Source organism: Lathamus discolor, chromosome 1, assembly GCF_037157495.1.
Source record: "Lathamus discolor isolate bLatDis1 chromosome 1, bLatDis1.hap1, whole genome shotgun sequence".
Lineage (NCBI taxonomy): Eukaryota > Metazoa > Chordata > Aves > Psittaciformes > Psittacidae > Lathamus > Lathamus discolor.
The window spans coordinates 47,282,422-47,300,598 of NC_088884.1; the positions used below are offsets into that span (position 1 = coordinate 47,282,422).

The following is an 18,177-nucleotide window of genomic DNA, read 5'->3' on the forward strand; positions in this document are numbered from 1 at the left end:
AATATTTCTGATTCAGATAATAATGCATTTGGGTTTTTACTGCAGTAGTAAGCTCTTATTCACTTGACTCCTCAAGGTTTCCTTAAAGTGCACAACCTCACGAATCTGAAAAATAAGAGTCACAGAACAGCTAAAGGAGGTTGGGTTTGAAGCAGAGTGGTTGCTTAATGTTTTACTTGCTTAAGAATGATCCAAAATGATAAATATCATCCCATTTTTTGATTTTGATATTTTTTTGTTATTCTCTGCAGCACAGGTGATCTCCAAGACCTTCAGCAGTTGAATGCACCACCAATTTTTAAGCGCCATTGTCATGGCCAAACAGAATAAAAATCCCTAGGCATATTTTAAGCTTAGACAAAGAGATGCTGAAAACTCACGAAGTCTTGGAAATTCAATCAGCAGCATCTGACTGTGCTTTATGCTTTAAATGTGTTTTAAATACGCTTCCCTGTCTGGCCTGCTGCTTTGCTTAAGCTTTTTCTTTCTTGACCTGACATGACAGAAATTGATTTGAGACACCAGTTTTCTGCCCAGTGTGTTAATTTAAACTGCTGATAGCCAAACTACTGTAGGTGCAAAGCAGCTAAATTTGAATTTGAGATTGTGAGTGAGCATCCTGAGCTAGTTTGCTGTGTGAAATCTTGTCTTGCTGACCACCTCTAGTCTCCATATTTCCTGCTTCCAGTATCCATAGTTATATAACTACTGCAATGTTTGCCAAAAAAATACAAAAATACACAAAAAATCTATTTAATGACAGGATTGAACAGCTTGATTACCTTCCATTCATGATTAATATGGTTATTTCTGTTTCCAAGGCATGACTGCTAAATGGAACATGACTGTTCTTTATTATAGTCTCTAGTACCTGCTATTGCTGGATCATTAGCAGAATGGTTTTCTCCTTTTTGGTGATTATGGCTTTTGTGTTTGGTGTCATCCATATATTATGATGGTAGTTTTATATTCCAGTGGCAAAGTAAATAGAGGTTCCTGTATCTGTTCTTTCTTGAATCTGCCATTAGCCTGATTGTTTCATCATCTTCAGATACCTCACAGTTGCGAATGGAGCTGATTTATAGTCCTGGACAGGCTGTTTAAATCACATGTTGAGGGCAAGTAAAGACAAACTGAGTTTCCCAAGCTGACTGACACTAATGAACAGTTATAAAGGTTTTCTTTACTTAAGAAATAGTTAAAAAGAGAGAGATCCTCAAAGAGCGGGGTGGAGTGGGGGGTAGGTTTCTTAAAAAACTTCACTGGATCCCAATGCAATATGTGATAAGAAGGTATCTTGAGGAAGCTAAGGTGATTTAGGGAATTAATTGTTGAAAGGGTTAAAATTCCTAATATGCAATTCTTAATGGAGCAGTAGAAGCTACAGATGTAGGAGAAAGGTAGAAAAAGTAAAAGAACATCTGAGAAACAGAAGAGAGTTCAGTTCTACTGAGAAAAAAATGTAATTGTTGAAGCTCAGCTGTGCCTGATCCAGGGGACTTGACGATAATATGTCAAGAACATTCAACGTGATAAGAAAGCAGATTTTTAACACCAAAGTTTCTGCCTTTTCATTTTCCAGAAAAAAAGGTGAAAACACAGCAGTTATACAAAAGATTATGCCTATATCTTACTTTACCTTCATCTTCCAGAAATCACTAATTATTTGTATCTCAGCATAAAGAAAAAAAAGGCAACAATTAAGTAATCACAGATTTTAATGGTAGAAAAATGGCAATTACTCTCTTCCTGAGAAAATAATAAAATTTCATTCCAATAAATTCCAGTTATATAAGAATATGGGCAATTACACTATTGAAGAAATCTGTGACAGATAGTAGGCACTAGAAAATATCTATGAAATATGATTCTCATTCATAGAGCTTTCTGAACTGCAGAACACCCACTGGGCAAAATCAGCTGCAGATTGGTCTTTCTATATCATGGAAATAATAGAAAATGGGACTAGAGGGGAGTGTGAGTGGCTATCTAACCTCCGTGCTAAGGCAGATGAGTAATAGCTGAAAATTTCTGGCAGACTAGCACAGCCTATACAATGTGATAAACATGTTTTGGGGTCTTAGTTTGTTTGTCTGTTTGGTTGCTTCTAATTTATCTCTTAGTAGGACAGAAAAATGTGTTCCCAACTGTATGCAAAACTCTGTGTTCTGAAAACAGCCAACACCAGCGGAACACACTCATTTCCTTTTGCATTTATTTAATAAACCAGAAGAAAATTCAAATTCAGATTTTGATGAGTCCAAAAGTTGATTCAGGGAAAAAGGAATTCAATTGATTAAACTTTTCTCACCAGGTGTTCCATGTGTCAGGATTTAAAAAAAAAAAAAAAATCTGGGTTTTTTTTTTTTTTCTGTTTCTGCGGCACCTTTTCAGTCTCACGGACGGGAGCAGAGGGTATGGGAGGAAAGCAGCAGTCGTTACTGCCCTTTGCGTTTTAAAGGAAACTTTCTGCAATGAAGAAAACATCCACGCCAGCAAATTGTGCCATTCACGGAGTGCGTTCCTGCTATGTGTGGCATGCGTATCTGTCCTCAAATATATTCACGCATAGTATCTGCATTCAACAGATGGAGCATTTGTCCGTTATCTGAGTAAAAGACAGTAAAAAAAGACAGTAAAAGCAGTAGCTTGATGGAGGCTGATGCGAGTCTTCAGCGTTACGTTTATACACACAGACGTCAAAGATTACCCTGCCCGACCCTCCACTTCGGATCACTGCTGTGGTTTTTACGCCTCGGGAGCTGAGACGTAGAAGGCAGCAGAGCCGTGTGTGCGGAGGGCGTGCGATGGGGAAACAGGGGACCCCGCTGCCCCTCACGCAGCAGTGCGCGCCCACTCCGCGCCCCCTGCGAGCTGCCTCCCGCCCCCCGTGCCCTGCGTGTTTTCTGTGGTCTTGAGCTCTGGGTGGTGCTCACGGATTCTGCTCTTTGCTGGTCATGTAAGGAAAGGTATTTATTGTAAAAATCAATCGGGAAAGTGCATGTCAGGAGAAATATCGCTCAGGAGCGCTTGCTCTCTTAAAACCCTAGCTGCTGGCTTCTGGCAAGCTTTCTTACCAAGTAATAGAAGTCTCGCCCTGCTGCGTATCAGAATTCTCTTCTGCATCTATGAAAAATCTCTGCCAAGTGACTTTCCCGTTATCTTTCTCCATCTCTCTCTCACACACAGACTTCTCTATGTGTTCTTTTTCCCCTGCTACTCGTGCCCGATGTAACCCCTCTGCCCACGCCTAGAGTTATGCCATGCCCCATGGCACACACTGCCCTGCCCACCCCCCGTTTAACACCCCTGCCCATGCCCGCTGTGTTTTGCCCTCGCTGCAGGGAAAGCTAAGATCACAGACAAAGCGCATCAGACGGCGGCCGCACGAAGACCGCGGGCACAGCGCACGTCAGGGGTCTCACCAGCGGCGGTAACTTTGTTTTTAATAATGCTAATACTAATGATGTTTTATTTCGGGGCTTTTCCAAATCAGAGGACAGCTCCCTTTCGGGAAATGCCGGTTTCAGCCGCCCCGCGCGGCTGTAGGTGAGGGAGCTCGCTGCGCGCCCCGCGGGGCTCCGCATGCGTCAGGCGGAGAGTGGCGTCGGCGCTGGCGGGAGCGGAGAGGCGGGGAAGGGGCAGCGGGAGAGATGGGGGCGGGGGGGCATGAGGGGTGTGGAGGAGGGAGGGAGCTTCATCAGGAGGCGATGTCGGCATCGCCGTGACATCACCCCGCGGCTTATATAGTTGGGGAAGGGTCCGGGTGCCCCGTCTGGTGCCTGCAGCCGCCCGCCAGCGCGTGTGCAAGAGGACGCGGAGCGGAGCGGCTCTGTCTGTCGGTCGGTCTGTCGGTCTGTCTGTCTGTCTCTTTCTCTCTCTCTTCGTCTCTCTCCAGGATTTATGGACTTTACTTTCTAGAGGGCGGCGCGGCAAGGATGAGAACCCAGCTGGTGTGTGTCATGCTGCTGGCCCTGGCCTCCTGCAGCTTCTGCTCAGGTAAGCGCCCCGCATCGCCCTCTGAAGACCCCCGGGCGATGCGCACTGTGCCGCTCCGCAGCCTCTAGAGGGACTTGGGGAAGGGAGATGAAGTCGGTTTGGGCTGCAGCGGTTGTGCCCTCTAGGCGCCACGGAGCTGGCCCTGGTAACCGGCTCTGGTCAGCATAGCTTTTTTTATATACCTGCCATACTTTCGCCCTTCAGCTACACCATTCCTCCTCATAGCATCTGTACCATGGCAGATAGGGTAGGCTAGACGTGGGAAATATAAGTCAGTGTAGACCATCTGCTCGCTTATGTCTGTTCATTTGCGATTTATTGAATACCATGCATTTCCAAACTGCCCTAGAAATTATAATTTCAGCAACTCATATGAATAGCTGCCATAATCCAGTCCAACTATATACACACTTCAGTCAACTTCTAGAGACAGAAATACAATTTTTGTAGTCTGGGGAAAAAAATGCTAGCAACTGATCTGAAATTATGACAAAAAAAGAGGAATCAGATGCAGATAACACAATAGGAAGGTTAATGTAAATGCATTTCTAATCATAGAGCAATTGTTTTAGAAACCTAAAAAAAGAGAAACATACATTAAAACGCATTGCCTGCTCCTTTGGAAAATGACACAGCTAAGAGTATGTCATTAATGTCCTGACTTTATAACCAAAAATAGGTATGGTGGAGATTAAACACACAGATATGATGCAGAATGGTCTTCAAAATCCCATTTTAATTAACTTGCAAATTACTTTATTTTTTAACTCTATGAAATTTAAGGAGTAAATTTACAATACCTTAGGTTTTTCAGCTTCAGTGATCAGGAAGACTCTAAATTCCTAATTCTCACATTAGATGAAAGTTTGAAATTTGTATTCTCCTGCAAAATAAAAGTGTAACACACATGATACCTACACTTTATCACAGTTTAAACAATCATTCTGTATATTGTAGAGAACTGGTGGTTTTAGTGACAAGACTTTATGTTTAATAAATACATGTTTAAAGCTTTTTAAGCAAATATTTGACCAGTATTTTCAGTGAGGCAGTTTCAGATTCGTCTGTTTGTAGAACCTGAATGAAAGCCCACTAAAGTAAAAAAAAAAAAAAAAAAAAAAAAAAAAAAGGTGAAATTAGAATAGGCTTATAAAACACCCAGAAGCAAAATTGTAGGTGTAACTGGCATAGTGGTTTATTTGCTTGAAAATGAAATTTTTTATTCAAATAAGAAATGCCATAGAGAAGCTTGTGTGGAAGGGCCAAATCAATTTTGACAAATATGGACAGTTATGTCATAAAGAAAATTATAATACATTTTAATTTTCTTTTGAAAATGTTTGCCTTTAGGGAAAAGTGTAACTGTAAAATGTAACTATTCCTGTAGAACATGATATATTAATAGAAACTGTATTTCTTATCAATAACAAGTTAATCAAGAGGACATCAAACTGTGTCTTTCCCTCTGATATGAACAGTAATATGTAACCAGACCTTTTATACATTTCTCTCTGAGAGTCTTGAGAGTCTGCTCTTCTTTAAAGAGCCTTTACTCCTTGTCTGTCTCTTTCACTCCTGAATTGCCTGAATGTGTTCCCTTCTCCTCCTCCAAGCTTTGCTTTATTCTTCACTCGAGGGATCTTGACCAGCCTCTTAAATAATGTCTTCCAGAGTTCTTTTCTCAACCAAAATGTTTTTAAATACTTATTTACCACATCTGCAGCTGTCTTCCTGCCTTGATGGTGTGTTGAAGGTACCTTCCATCCTCTGTGGAACATAAAAAAACAGGTGCTAAGCAGACCAGTACTTTCATTGTCCTCAGCCGGTATGACCCAGGACACCGCAAATCATGACGCTGTCACAGTGTGACACTATTCACAGGAGCTGCTGCTACCAGTAGTTGAAATTCAGCTGAGGTGACCTTGTGCTGCCAGCAGAATTTTGGCTAATGGTAAAGCAGTTAGGAAATTAGGTAATGCGGACAACCAGTAGTGCTGAAAGGGCTGAAAGGCATTAAGGTGGAGATTAGTTGCTAATGGCTTACTGTAATACTGATCCACAAACCAGCCTTATTTAATGTTTTCGATAACAACTTCAGTGTAAAAAGTAAAAGTGAATGAATGTAGTGTGCTGGTAATGCAAGGGTGAACAGGAGCATCACTACAGAGGATAATGCCCAGAATAATAATGCCCAGAAGTTTTTGATGATCTAAATAATGAGAAGCAGTGCAACAGTACAAAATACAATAGTTTAGGGAGCAGTAGAAGTAACCTATTTAATGTTCCTTTTAACAGAAGCACAGTGATTGAAAATGTCTAAGGAGATAAAAGACTTGACCTTTTTTTTTTTTATGAGATACTAAATTTTTTCAGCCATGAGAAAAAAAAAGGTAAAAAAATGTATGAGAGCTACTTCCTGTAGCTAATGGTGAGCATTAAGGTAGTTAAGTACTGATGCTTCTGATCGAATCTGTATTATGCTTTGCTGTCTTGAGATCACAGCAGATACAGAGGAGGGGCACTCTGATGAGCTGGGAATACAGTGCTATTACAAAAGAGGAGAACAGGTGAAGGTTTAGTAGCCCTGGGCATAGCCATTCAGTGAAGTATTTATGGGTTTTCCAGGGAATGTTTTTTTTCCAAAAGGCAGAATGATCTTGTATTTATTTGGTAATCACTGCTTAAGCGCACCCTAAAAATATGAGCTGAGAAAGGGCTATGATTGCTCTCAAAAAATACATGAGTTGGGTAAATATTACAATTAGAAAGATATCACTTATAGTGAAGGCAGTTATGTACAAACCAGTAATAAATTTGTAATTAGAAATAAATTAGGCTTAAAATTAGAAGAAGGTGAATAATAACTGAAACTTTGTGAGAATTCCCCAAAGAAGAAACATCGTGGTGGTAAGATTAAGATTGGTCATGTTTGGTTTTTCAGAGCAATATAATGGTTGGCTTTCTGTGCTATCAGAATGAAGGCATAGGCAAAATCTATCCAACGATTCTGTGGGAAGTTCGGGTTAGGTATAAGAAGTTCTTTACTGTGAGGGTGGTAAGGCACTGGAACAGGTTGCCCAAAGAAGTGATAAATGCTCCATCTCTGGCAGTGTTCAAGGCCAAGTTGGACAAAACCTTGGGTGACATAGTCTAGGTGAGGCATCCCTGCCCACGGTAGGGTGGGGTTGCAGCTAGATGATCTTATGGTCCTTTCCAACCCTAACCATTCTATGATTGCATGACTTACATAAATATGGAATAGATTATGATTTAGTTTGGTTTAAAATATAAGTAAGTGTATCGTTTGGCTTTGGACTGCTGGTATATTCCAGGAAAGCTAAAAGCCGTGTAGAACTCTATTTCGTCTGAAGCCTTAACTGATTTGTTTATATATTATCTTTGCTCTGTGATTGTTTCTAGATTTTCAAGGCCAAATCTTGTGATTCTGTACAGCACAAAGTAGAAAAGTTTGTGATTATTTTTCTCTTTCTAAAGCAATTTTAACCCTATTCATTAAATCACAGGTCTTGCAAGTCTGCTGAACTATTAAAGGTCAATTAAACTAGTAAAGAAAATCTGAAGTCAGAATACTTTATTTTGGTGTATGCATTGTCAAAAGCTTGTATCACAAACTGATGAAGCTCAATTCCCTCATATCAGTAAAAATATTTTTAGTTTAATCAACAATAATTGAGACTAAATCCTGTACTGTAATCACAACTGCTGTTCACGTAAATACTTAGCCGCTACTTAAGTAAATATTATTTGAAAATAAATATCCAAAATCTTCAAAGTAAATAGAAGTGACAAATAGCAATTATGAAACCCATACTGAGTTTTGAGTGGAGAATATTGCAGCAGTTTTGTTTACTGAAAGGACTGCACTGAAGAAAGATTACTGAATTGATTCATTCACTTCAATAAGCTTGATCATGCATTAAAAAGGTAGTGAGTATCCATTTTAGCATAGTGTCATTGCTACCTGAAGACTCCTCACAGCAGATCGCTTTGCTGTGTTTTTATCCAAAATGTTTATTTGTTTGGGTTTTATACAGTTGGTTTTCAAAACTAAGTGAGATACAACTAAATTCTGTATGCTAAGTTGAAATGTTCATGATTTATGATGAAATAATAAACATATGTTTCTGGTTTATTCCCAGATTCAGAAGAGGAAATGAAAGCATTAGAAGCAGATTTATTGACCAATATGTACACATCAAAGGTAATTGTTTTTCTTTTGACGGGTAGAGAGCAAATGAATTTCATTACAAACACAGAAGTCTCTGCACAAAGTAATAACCTATGGTCTAGACCAAAAAGTTCAGTGCTAGACATTACTTTGGTGCAAGATTTTCTCCAGTTCAAAGGAAATTTAAAAGTGTTGATGTGACACACTAAAAGTGTTCCTCACTTGTAACGCTGGTGCTTTCATTAAACTGTCAAAACTGTGTTATGTGCAGAGATGTAAATCTGTTGGAGGAAATGTGTTTCCAATAACATTGTATGTGATGAAAGCTAACTTAACCTTGCGTCAAATCCGTAAGTGCTATTTTTAGGCAGAATTTTTCCTATATGCAAATAAATTTAAGACAGTCATAAAGCAAAAGCTGTTAATACTTATGCTGATTTTGGTTTAAGAATTTAATCACAGTGTTAGCACAGGAACGGGGGAACCTGACCCCAGACTGTGAGCAGTGTACATGTTATTTAATACAGACAAATTCAGTTCCAATCTCATATTGACAAGGTGAAGCAGCAAGTGTTGCACATATCTATTGAACAGGCTGATAGAGAAATACTTTCTTAACAGTGTTGTTTTCCACAAATGATCTAAGATATATATAGTCTAATATTTCTTCAGCAACATATTAAAGAACAAACACTGAAACAAGTGCCATTATATTGTCTGAATGCTTTATTCCTTTGTTCTAATGGAGTTCAAGTTAAATTCAGAGGAAAATAAAACAAGAAATGAAAATTTTTTCCCTAAAACTGTTGTAAGTCAATGACTAGTTGAATGTTAAGAACAAAATCTGCCTTGAAGACTTCCATATTTACTGTATTTGCTTATATGTGAGCTTTTTCACAGGATTCTTTGAATAGACTAGAATAAGACTCTTAAGAGAATAATAAGGCCAGAAAACACATTGTTTTGATCTGTTCTGACAGTTCTTAGGTTTCCATGTTCCTTACTGGCACGATAATTAACCTTAGATGCTAAATAAACCTGTTTGCCACTTGCTCCGTTAAAGTACAGAAAGATTCATAGATATTCTTTTCTTCAGACAAACATAAATTTAGAAGGCCGACAAAAGTAGTTCTTTCTCTGTGTGGCAAAGCATAGTATGCCTTGGAGGAAACCCTACAGCTGTTGGTATTTCTGTTACTGACTTCAGTAGAACTGTGAACCTAATCTCCCCTTCCATCTTTTCCTCTCTCTCAGGACAGAGCATAATCTCAGGTAGCTAAAAATGTGCAGAGTGCACCAGCTGATAATGTAGTGGTGTTTGTGATAATACTCTTTTATGTTGTTTTACGCTGTGTAGGTTGCCACTCAGTGTTTTTGTGGTATACACTGTAAGTCACGTGACATCTGAAGTTGACATAAGCAGTAGGTGCATGGTGGAGACATTGCTTTAATTCTACATTCTACTGCTTAAATCACCACCTAGAATTCATTAGTTTGCTATATATTCTCTTGACATCAAAGTAAGGCATGGTGGAACCACTAAAAAGAGTACATAAGTGTTTTCTACAAAAGGGATACCATTATTCCATTCATTACTGAAATGACAAGTTGTTTTTTTTTTTTTTTTTTTCTGTTCTCTGCTAGCTTTTAACTCTCATTAGAACAAAAGTATGGTTTTGGTGTGAGAGACCAATTTGATGGTATGTGTAATAACTGTCTTGTACTGTGCGTGAGATCTGGTTCCAGTTGAGGGCACTATTAAACGTCTTTGACACTGACTTAATAATAAGCAGCAAGGAAGATTCAGACAATTTAAATAACATTAAGATGGGGAAAGGGGAAAAGAGTGAAAAAAAAAGGAACAAAAATTGTTTATGAAAGCTCAGATCTAAAACTGCAAAGTGGATTATTACTTGTGGTTGTAGTATTTGACAGAAAAAATCTGCAGTACGGACTTGTGAAGTATAGTATCAAAACTGCAGTTAGAGTTCAAGCACACACCTTTTGCAGCTTTCAGGAGTCCATCCAATATTATGGAAAAAGTTACCATATGCTTTTGACTTCACAGATAGCTGTTCAGTGTCTAGTGGCCTTTTTCAAACTTCTCTTTAAAGTTGTATATCCAAGCTTATTACAACCTGTCTTCAACATTTTCCCTGCCCATGGCAGGGGGGTTGGAGCTAGATGATCTTAAGGTCCTTTCCAGCCTTAACTATTCTATGATTCTGTGATTTAATACAGTTTATTACCCTTCCCTGTTGTTAAATCTCAGAGAAGATACAGGGATAAAACAGGGATAAAATGCTTTGTCTTTTCACTAAGATAAAACCCAAAGACACATTTGGAAGATCTGGCAAGACAGCACAACCTGAAGTACCATGTATATGCAGTTATCTGCTCTTTCTATTTTGTATCAAATAAATAGCTCTGTTCCCAGCTTCATAAATGCTTGCCTGAAACCACCACTTCCATGAGGAATGTCCCGAGCACAAACAAGTCTGAGAACAAAACTGTTCAATTTCTTTGAACAATATATCATCACTAGAATAAAATTTTGGATCATCTGAGCTTCTTTTTGTTCTAGGATGCCTATTGCTGACTGTATGTGCCCAGAGTTTTGCCTTGTTGTCAGAGGCGGATGAGGTTACAGCTACATAGGAGTTACTGACTTCCTGACTCAGCCATCACATAAAAATTCATTATGTTTGCAGACATTAGTATACACCACAGAAGAACTGTTGTAAGATAACTCAATACCATATCTGCTTAAGGACAGAAAATATTTTTATTATGGTTACGTGCTGAACAAAATTTAACTACTATTCCAAAAAGGAACCATAGAGATGCTTCATTATCTTGGGTTTTACTTGGTTATGAGTAAGTTTTTCATCTGCTTTCCCTAGATAAAGGCAAGAATATAAAAGGCAGAGAATGAAACTTTCTTTTTTGGAGGGGAAAAAAGCTCAGATATTTGAGTGGTGTGCGTTATAATGTAAGAAGTTATCTTAAGCAAATTTTGAGGGGTATCATTTAATGAGAAATGGAAAGAGATTCTCTAATCTTTCATAGGACAAGCCTGTTTCAAAGCAGGAAATATTCTCAAGCTCATTTCAGTTTCTTAGATGATGTAAAATTATCTTTCAAGTTATATGAGACGTGGGAAGCCATATATCTGAGTCTTATTTCAGAGGCGTGTTCAACAATGGAAATGCATATATCATATTCACTTCAGCATTAATAACTTTTGAATTCTGATTCATACTGCAGTCTCTTTTGTTCCTTCAGATCATTCCCAAATCTTTTTCAAGATAATCTTAAAAAAAATTAGTTCTGTCGTGGCAGATATGGGTTTCTTGATCTGTTGTGTAGGTGTTTTCCAAAACATGTCTTGAGCAACTGTAGTTGGTATTCCTTAGACCTGTACTAAGAATATATCACACATTGGAATTATAACTGAACATTTGGATTACGGTCATCTTAAACTGCATTTTCACATATTCCTTTAGGATAAGGGCTTCAGAGATTTTCAATTATCTATAAAACAAAGCTGTCCGATTGTAATGCTTGCTGTAATAGTGGAGTGAAAAAGTATCATGGCTGCTTGTTCAGTGACTGGACATGACCTGGAGAGTTCCATGTTTAGTTAAAAATATATTTCACTCTTGTCTGAAGTTCTTAATGCTTTATAGACTCATTCTGTGAGCTGGCAGCAGTGTTAAGTCAGAAGCAGGTTGTACTCAAATAAGAATATTTTGGGCTGATACATGTGTGGTATTAATGGGAATTAGACTCCCTTAACAAACAAATATACTTGCAGACAGAACTGCAAAATTTTTTCCCCTAACCTAATAAATAGCAGCTAAGACCAGTTTCACCTAATGAAGCCTGATGTTTTAAGTATTTTACTAATATGCAGAGAAAACTTCCTTTAAACATAGACATGCACCATTCTAACATAAAGTATTAACTTTAAATTAAAAAGACGCTGTAAATAATGCAAGAACACGTAAGAAATTTCACTGTCCTTTCTTCTTCTGTTCCCATCCACTGGAATATTTTTTAATTTTTTATTTTAATGTTTTTTTGTCTCAGGACCCTCACTTGATCATGTAGCACTGCCCCTAGGTTTTATTCGTCACTGCAATGTAGCTATTGTAGTGCTAACTCCCATTTCTTTAGCACACCCAGGAGAGAAAAGTGCACTGGAAAAGTCTCCTCATTTGTTACAGAAACCTCCATATTTTTACATTTCACAGATACTTTAAAACAGACCAAAGAGAATTCTGATATTGCAGTGGATGCTTGTTCCTTTTGCAGGTTTAACTTACGTGAATTAAACTGGATGGTCTGCAAAGAGGTTAATTTTTATTTTGAATATATCACATCTTGACAAATAATTCAATAGACTAATGAGAGCACCTAGATGGGACAACAGATGAGCTTGAAGTAAAAAGTACAGAGCCAGTTTCAAGCTTCTGAATCAGATCAGAGATTTGATTTCTTCTTAGCCTCAAAACAAAATAATCTTTTTTTCTTTTTTATTTTTTTCCCCTCTGAGCCTTGTCAGAAATCTAAAAACACAAAGTGGTTTTATTAAAAGGCTAAATTACTCTGATTTTGAAAAGCATGCGTATATCAGCTGTTTACTGGAGTAATGGTTATGGCCAAAAGGGATTTTTTTTTTGTAACTAACGCTGATAGTGATGCCAACTTTTCTTGTTTTCTTCTTCACTCCTCTCCATTTTCTTTCTATTCCCTAAAAAAAAATAGTAAAGTGTGGTGAATATGCAATGACCCTTTGTTAGGAAGGTGTTTTAAAGAAACAACCGAATGTTCAGCTAAGTAAGCACTTCATCCACACTTTTAATTAATGCCATTAGTATATAAAAGGCAATGTCTTTGTTAATGTAATACCTATATTTAACTTTGTACAGCCAGGAAAAGAAGCAACTACATTTCATTTCATGGATAAAACATAATCCTAATGCGCACAGCATGGAAACCCTTGCCAGTAATAAATACGAATTTGCTATTTGGCATTTGGAGATCACTGTGTCATCAATTCTCGTTTAAGAAAAGCGATTTCAATACTCACCACTAGAAGTAATATAATCTGAAAGAAATAATTAGTAGTGGGAAAACCAAGAAAGTAGCAAAGGCATAAAAAGCAGCAAAAGAGGTAGGAATTAGGTTTTTACTTATTTTTTTAATTGATAATAGAAACTAAGGAAGACTGTTGCCACAACTGCTTGAAAAGAACAGTGGAAAGTAAAAATAATTTTCCGTAACATTTTTTAAAAGGGTTTAAAAGTTAAATGTCTTCCCAATAATGGAGCGTACTGGAGCAAGTAAATTTGAGACAAACCATTGTGAAATGTCTCTATTTCTGTCTTTCTGTAACATTTCTGAATGAGGTTTGTTTAGGTGGAACACCTAAACACATTTGGTCTGAGTTTTTCAGTTCAGTTACCAAATCAGGAATACATAGTTTACACAGCTGTCTTTCATCTTTTCTCTATCTTAATCTAAGCCCATAGACTTTCGATTCACATCTCCCAGACTCATGATTCTCCAGTATCCAAAACTCCTGGGGCTTACAGATTCTATGACTTCTAATGTAGCCTGATCAGACAGCTTGCCCTGAAGCAGGGACTCCGTTCCTTTTATCAGGGAATTTTGAAATTACTGGTGTTTGTTCTGAACTGGGGAGGAGCATCTACTTAACCACAGGCATCCACCTTGGATTCTAGTACTGGGAATTTATCCTGTGGGTTTGACTCATTCATTGTCCTTATTTACGCCTGTGAATTTATATTATATTAATTTCCATCTGTGTTTTTGTTTGCACCTGTGCAGAATGTCCATGAAATGCTGCCATTCTGGTTTGGTAGCAGTTTAGTTTTTCATCATGTATATCTACCCAGGGGGTAAGGCTGCAGGGAAGCAGACTTGGTGTATTTAATAAATGAGTTGCCCTAATTTCAGCACTCTCTAATTATTGTCTAAAATTTGAGCAGGCAAAAAATACTTCAGACACACAAGCTTGTTCCTACCAAAATGTTTGATTGTTACACATTATTAACAAAAAGCAAAACAAAAAATTGCAACACATTAAATAGTAGGTATTTGTATTTCCAGATTAACAGAGCAAAACTTCCTTACTGGAAAATGACCCTGCTAAACGTCTGCAATCTTGTCAACAACATAAACAACCAAGTGGGCGATACAGTAGAGGTAGATGAAGAGGATCTCGTTTCAGGAAGACAGTTTCCTGCTGCTCTGGATGGCTTCAGCTTGGAAGCAATGCTGACAGTATATCAACTTCAAAAAGTTTGCCACAGCAGAATTTTTCAGCATTGGGAGGTAAAACAAACTGTCACAAATGCATGTTTCAGCTGGTGTTATACTCCTATGCTCAGTTTGTAATGATTTTTTTAAAACCCATACCCATGTGATACCCATCATATTGCTTGAGCTTTTCTTCCAGTTTTTATATACTCTGATACCTCTGATATGCCTTATTGAAAGAGATGTGAATTAATGCAGTTTCTGATGAGTTGAGTGTCTGTTTTTTATATTGACCCATGGTTAAATGAGAGCTATTCTCAACTATGTATCTTGCCCACTCTTTGTAGCCATTCCAAGGAACAAAACAAACACATGAAAGTGAGATGTATGCCAGAACACAAAAGTAATATCTGTTTATCAGACTGCAGATTTACTGAGGCAGAGTTTCTGAAAACACTTTTAAGGCCCTAAGGCAAACTGGATTCAAAATGCATGGACACATGCCCACATATACATGTAATTTTACCAGGCAGTCTAGGTTTATTATTGCTAAGAAACCATCAAGGGAACTCTTGATTTTTGCTTCCCCACACCTAAAGGCAACCCTGGAAGTTGACATTGTGATTGTATAATGATTGCTGTTCTTAAACAGTGATTGTTTATAGTCCATTTGTGATACTTAGTGCAATGATCATACATAGGTGCACTGGGCACAATCCACTTGTGTTATTATATATTACACTAAAAGCTGCTTTGCAGAGTGAGAAGAGTTATTCTTATGTCACTACCCACTTTCCAGTAAACCCAGTTTCTTCAGCTATTGCAGGTTCATGGACAGTCTGGCTGAATTTTGATCCTCTTTTATGTGCTGAATCACAGCTCTGTATCTGCAGGCTTATTCTCAGTCCTTCATACTAGCTGGGATGGTCCATATGAAAGACTGTAACACCTTTGAGAACCAGTTTTCTGAGGATTCTCTTCATCTCTTCATTTATTGCTGAAAAGTAGCTATCGCAGAACTCACTATATGCACTAATCCATACGACATAATCACAGTTTCTTACTTTGCATTTGCATCACCTCTTCTGGTGGTTGGGAATAATCACTCCTAACAGTACTGTGTGTGAAATTGAAAAAAAAAAATTAAAATACTCCTCTCTCAGCTTCAGCAGTGCAGAGGTTTATAAGACACGTTAAAAGAAGCGATAGAGCCAGAGGGAGAAGGCTTGAAGAAGGTTTGAAATAAACAATTTATGTAATGAAAGGAGTTCTTGTGATCTTATTCATCCAGGACTGACTCCAAAGTCTGTTGCAACCATGAGAGTCTTTCATTTAAATAGAATTTAGGTGAGCACTCATCAAGTAATTGAGTGACAGAGTTTGATTGCTTAGGGAAATACTAGGGTAAGTACAAAAACTATTTCAGTCTAATGCCTTTCAGCCAGGACTGTACGTGACCATGGAAAAACATGGTGAGAGAAGGGATGAAATCTTAATAGATAAAGCAATGCGGAATCTGAGCAAAATACTTCAAAAAACTCCAGATAAAACTAAAAATATATAAGAAATTCTGATTGATAAAACATTGGCTTTTTTGTGCTTTATTTAATTTCTTATTTATTACATGTTTTGATTTTTTAGCTGTAGGAAGTTACAGATAAAAATATTGCTCAAAAGCTGAAACCAGATAGCAGTGGGTGTTTTAGGAGGTGTTTGGCCTAAATGAGTGATTATAGAGTGACAATCATTAGGAAGTTTTCAGTCAATTTGACTGAAACATAACAGGTTTTCTCTTGAGGCAAAACCAATGATCTTGTTACTTTTAATGGAATTTAAATACCACATCTATAGGATTCAGCTTATCTTTAGTGTGATCCTAGTTTTGTGTCTTACTTATTTTTTTTTTAAACCTGCAGCTGCTGTAGTAAACATTTTTCTTGGTGTCAGGTGTTAAAAGTTCCATAAATTTTCTAGGAATTTATAATCTTCATCACCAAAAAAAGCTGATAACATTGCGTGTCTTCTTGCATCCTACAGTTACTTCAGCAAGATGCTTTTGATCTAGACAACTCAAGCCAAGACAAGGAAATAATGAAAAGAAAAAATCCCTATATTCTGAAGCGGCAGCTACATGTGAACAAAGCTAGAAGACCATACATACTCAAGAGAAGTTCATATTACTGATGCAGCAGAAGAAAACAATGTATATTTAGTTTCTAGGTTACTGTGTGTTATGGTTATCTTATTTAAATCTAAAATCATACTTGTGTGGAATTATATTACGGAAAATGATCAGGTTGATAACTGTGTCTTTTTTGCAATTGTTGTTTTGTGATTTTTTTCCTACTTACGATTAATTGGACCAATACATTTGAAAATAAATAAGTTTCTAAGCATGATGTATTGTACAGAACTGAGATCTCAATGTATTTCCAACAATATTGTAGTATTTTCCTATTTTATAAAGCACATCAACATAAACCAAGTAAAAATGGTACTGTTCATAAACCCTACTGGGAATCTTACAATTTCCTAATGCAACACCTCAAATATATATACACTTGAAAATTTTTATATAATATACTAGTCAGAACTAGCACGATATTTTATATATTGGCCAGTTGAATTTATTAGGGATTAGGTTGAAGGAAGGAAACAAATACTATCATCTAACTATTAAATGGCAGTTTCAAAATTCATGTTTTAAATAGCCTGCATGTAAATAAATTTTTATTTTTTGACTCTTGCCACTGAATATTCATAATTTAAGAAAACAATACATAAATGAGACTTTAGGAAAATATGCTAGTGAGAACAAACCCTGCTTTAGAGTCTTGTGTATCACTGAAAAAATATGAAAAGAGTTTATTAAATCAGTAAAAGAATTTACAGTGTTTACCTAATCAATGAATGCTCAGGAAAAAAAATAAAGAAAAAAAATAAAAAAGCTGATTCATGCTCCTGTGCTGTCACTGTTAAGATACTAAACTGGTTATATGGGAAACTTGGGAGAGATATTTAAAAGTGGAATTAAAATTGAAGCATCTTTAACTACTTAAAAGGCATTTCCTTTCCCTACCTCTCCATATTTGTAATAAAACCAGGCAGTGTCAGGGGTTAAAGGCAGTCTTGGAAGCTGATTGAGAGGGAAGCTTCCAGCATGGAAAAATTCGTTTTCAAGCCATGAGGAATTCAGTGCCACCTGAAACATATTTTCCATCTCTGTGTCTCTGATGTGTACATAAAACAGAATCTCAATGATCCAGGTTCCAGTGTTTGAAGAAAACAGCCTGAAAGAACTGGGGGTCACAACAACAGTGAAAATAGAGGGATAGTCTAAAACCCACAAAGCCTGGATGCTCAAACCAGAAGGCAAAAAATGTTAGACATTGCTTTTGAAAACCTAGCTGTTTTCTGTTTGAGGTATTTTTTCAAAGCAATGGTGTTCCAACAGGTTGTCAGAAAACAAAACAAAACCAAACCGAAAACAAAACAACCACTCAGAGAATTTCCACATCCTCTCACTGGTCAGATTTTCTGTCAATTATTATTAAACATATACAGGAATATGCATAGAAAAAACATACCAGTGGTTATACCAACTCTGTTACATGAGAGAGATGTTGGGTTTTTTTTACAGTAAAATGTATTTTTACTATATGAGAGCTAATTATATTTTCTCACTGCAAATGTTATTAATC

At 37.3% G+C, this 18,177-nt stretch overlaps 1 protein-coding gene across 2 annotated transcripts; it reads left to right on the forward strand.

Moving 5' to 3' along the window:
- The first annotated feature begins 2,842 nt into the window (after positions 1-2,842).
- NTS (neurotensin) lies at positions 2,843-17,388 on the forward strand. Of its 2 annotated transcripts, XM_065665048.1 has the most exons (6): positions 2,843-2,969; positions 3,345-3,433; positions 3,922-3,999; positions 8,160-8,221; positions 14,327-14,551; positions 16,514-17,388. In XM_065665048.1, exons 3-6 carry the CDS (start codon positions 3,939-3,941, stop codon positions 16,658-16,660), a joined length of 495 nt encoding a protein of 164 aa, XP_065521120.1. In that variant the 5' UTR covers positions 2,843-2,969; positions 3,345-3,433; positions 3,922-3,938; the 3' UTR covers positions 16,661-17,388. The 2 variants fall into 2 exon arrangements, with proteins under 2 accessions (XP_065521120.1, XP_065521119.1); XM_065665047.1 differs by lacking the exons at positions 2,843-2,969; positions 3,345-3,433 and adding an exon at positions 3,705-3,842.
- Positions 17,389-18,177: the final 789 nt, after the last annotated feature.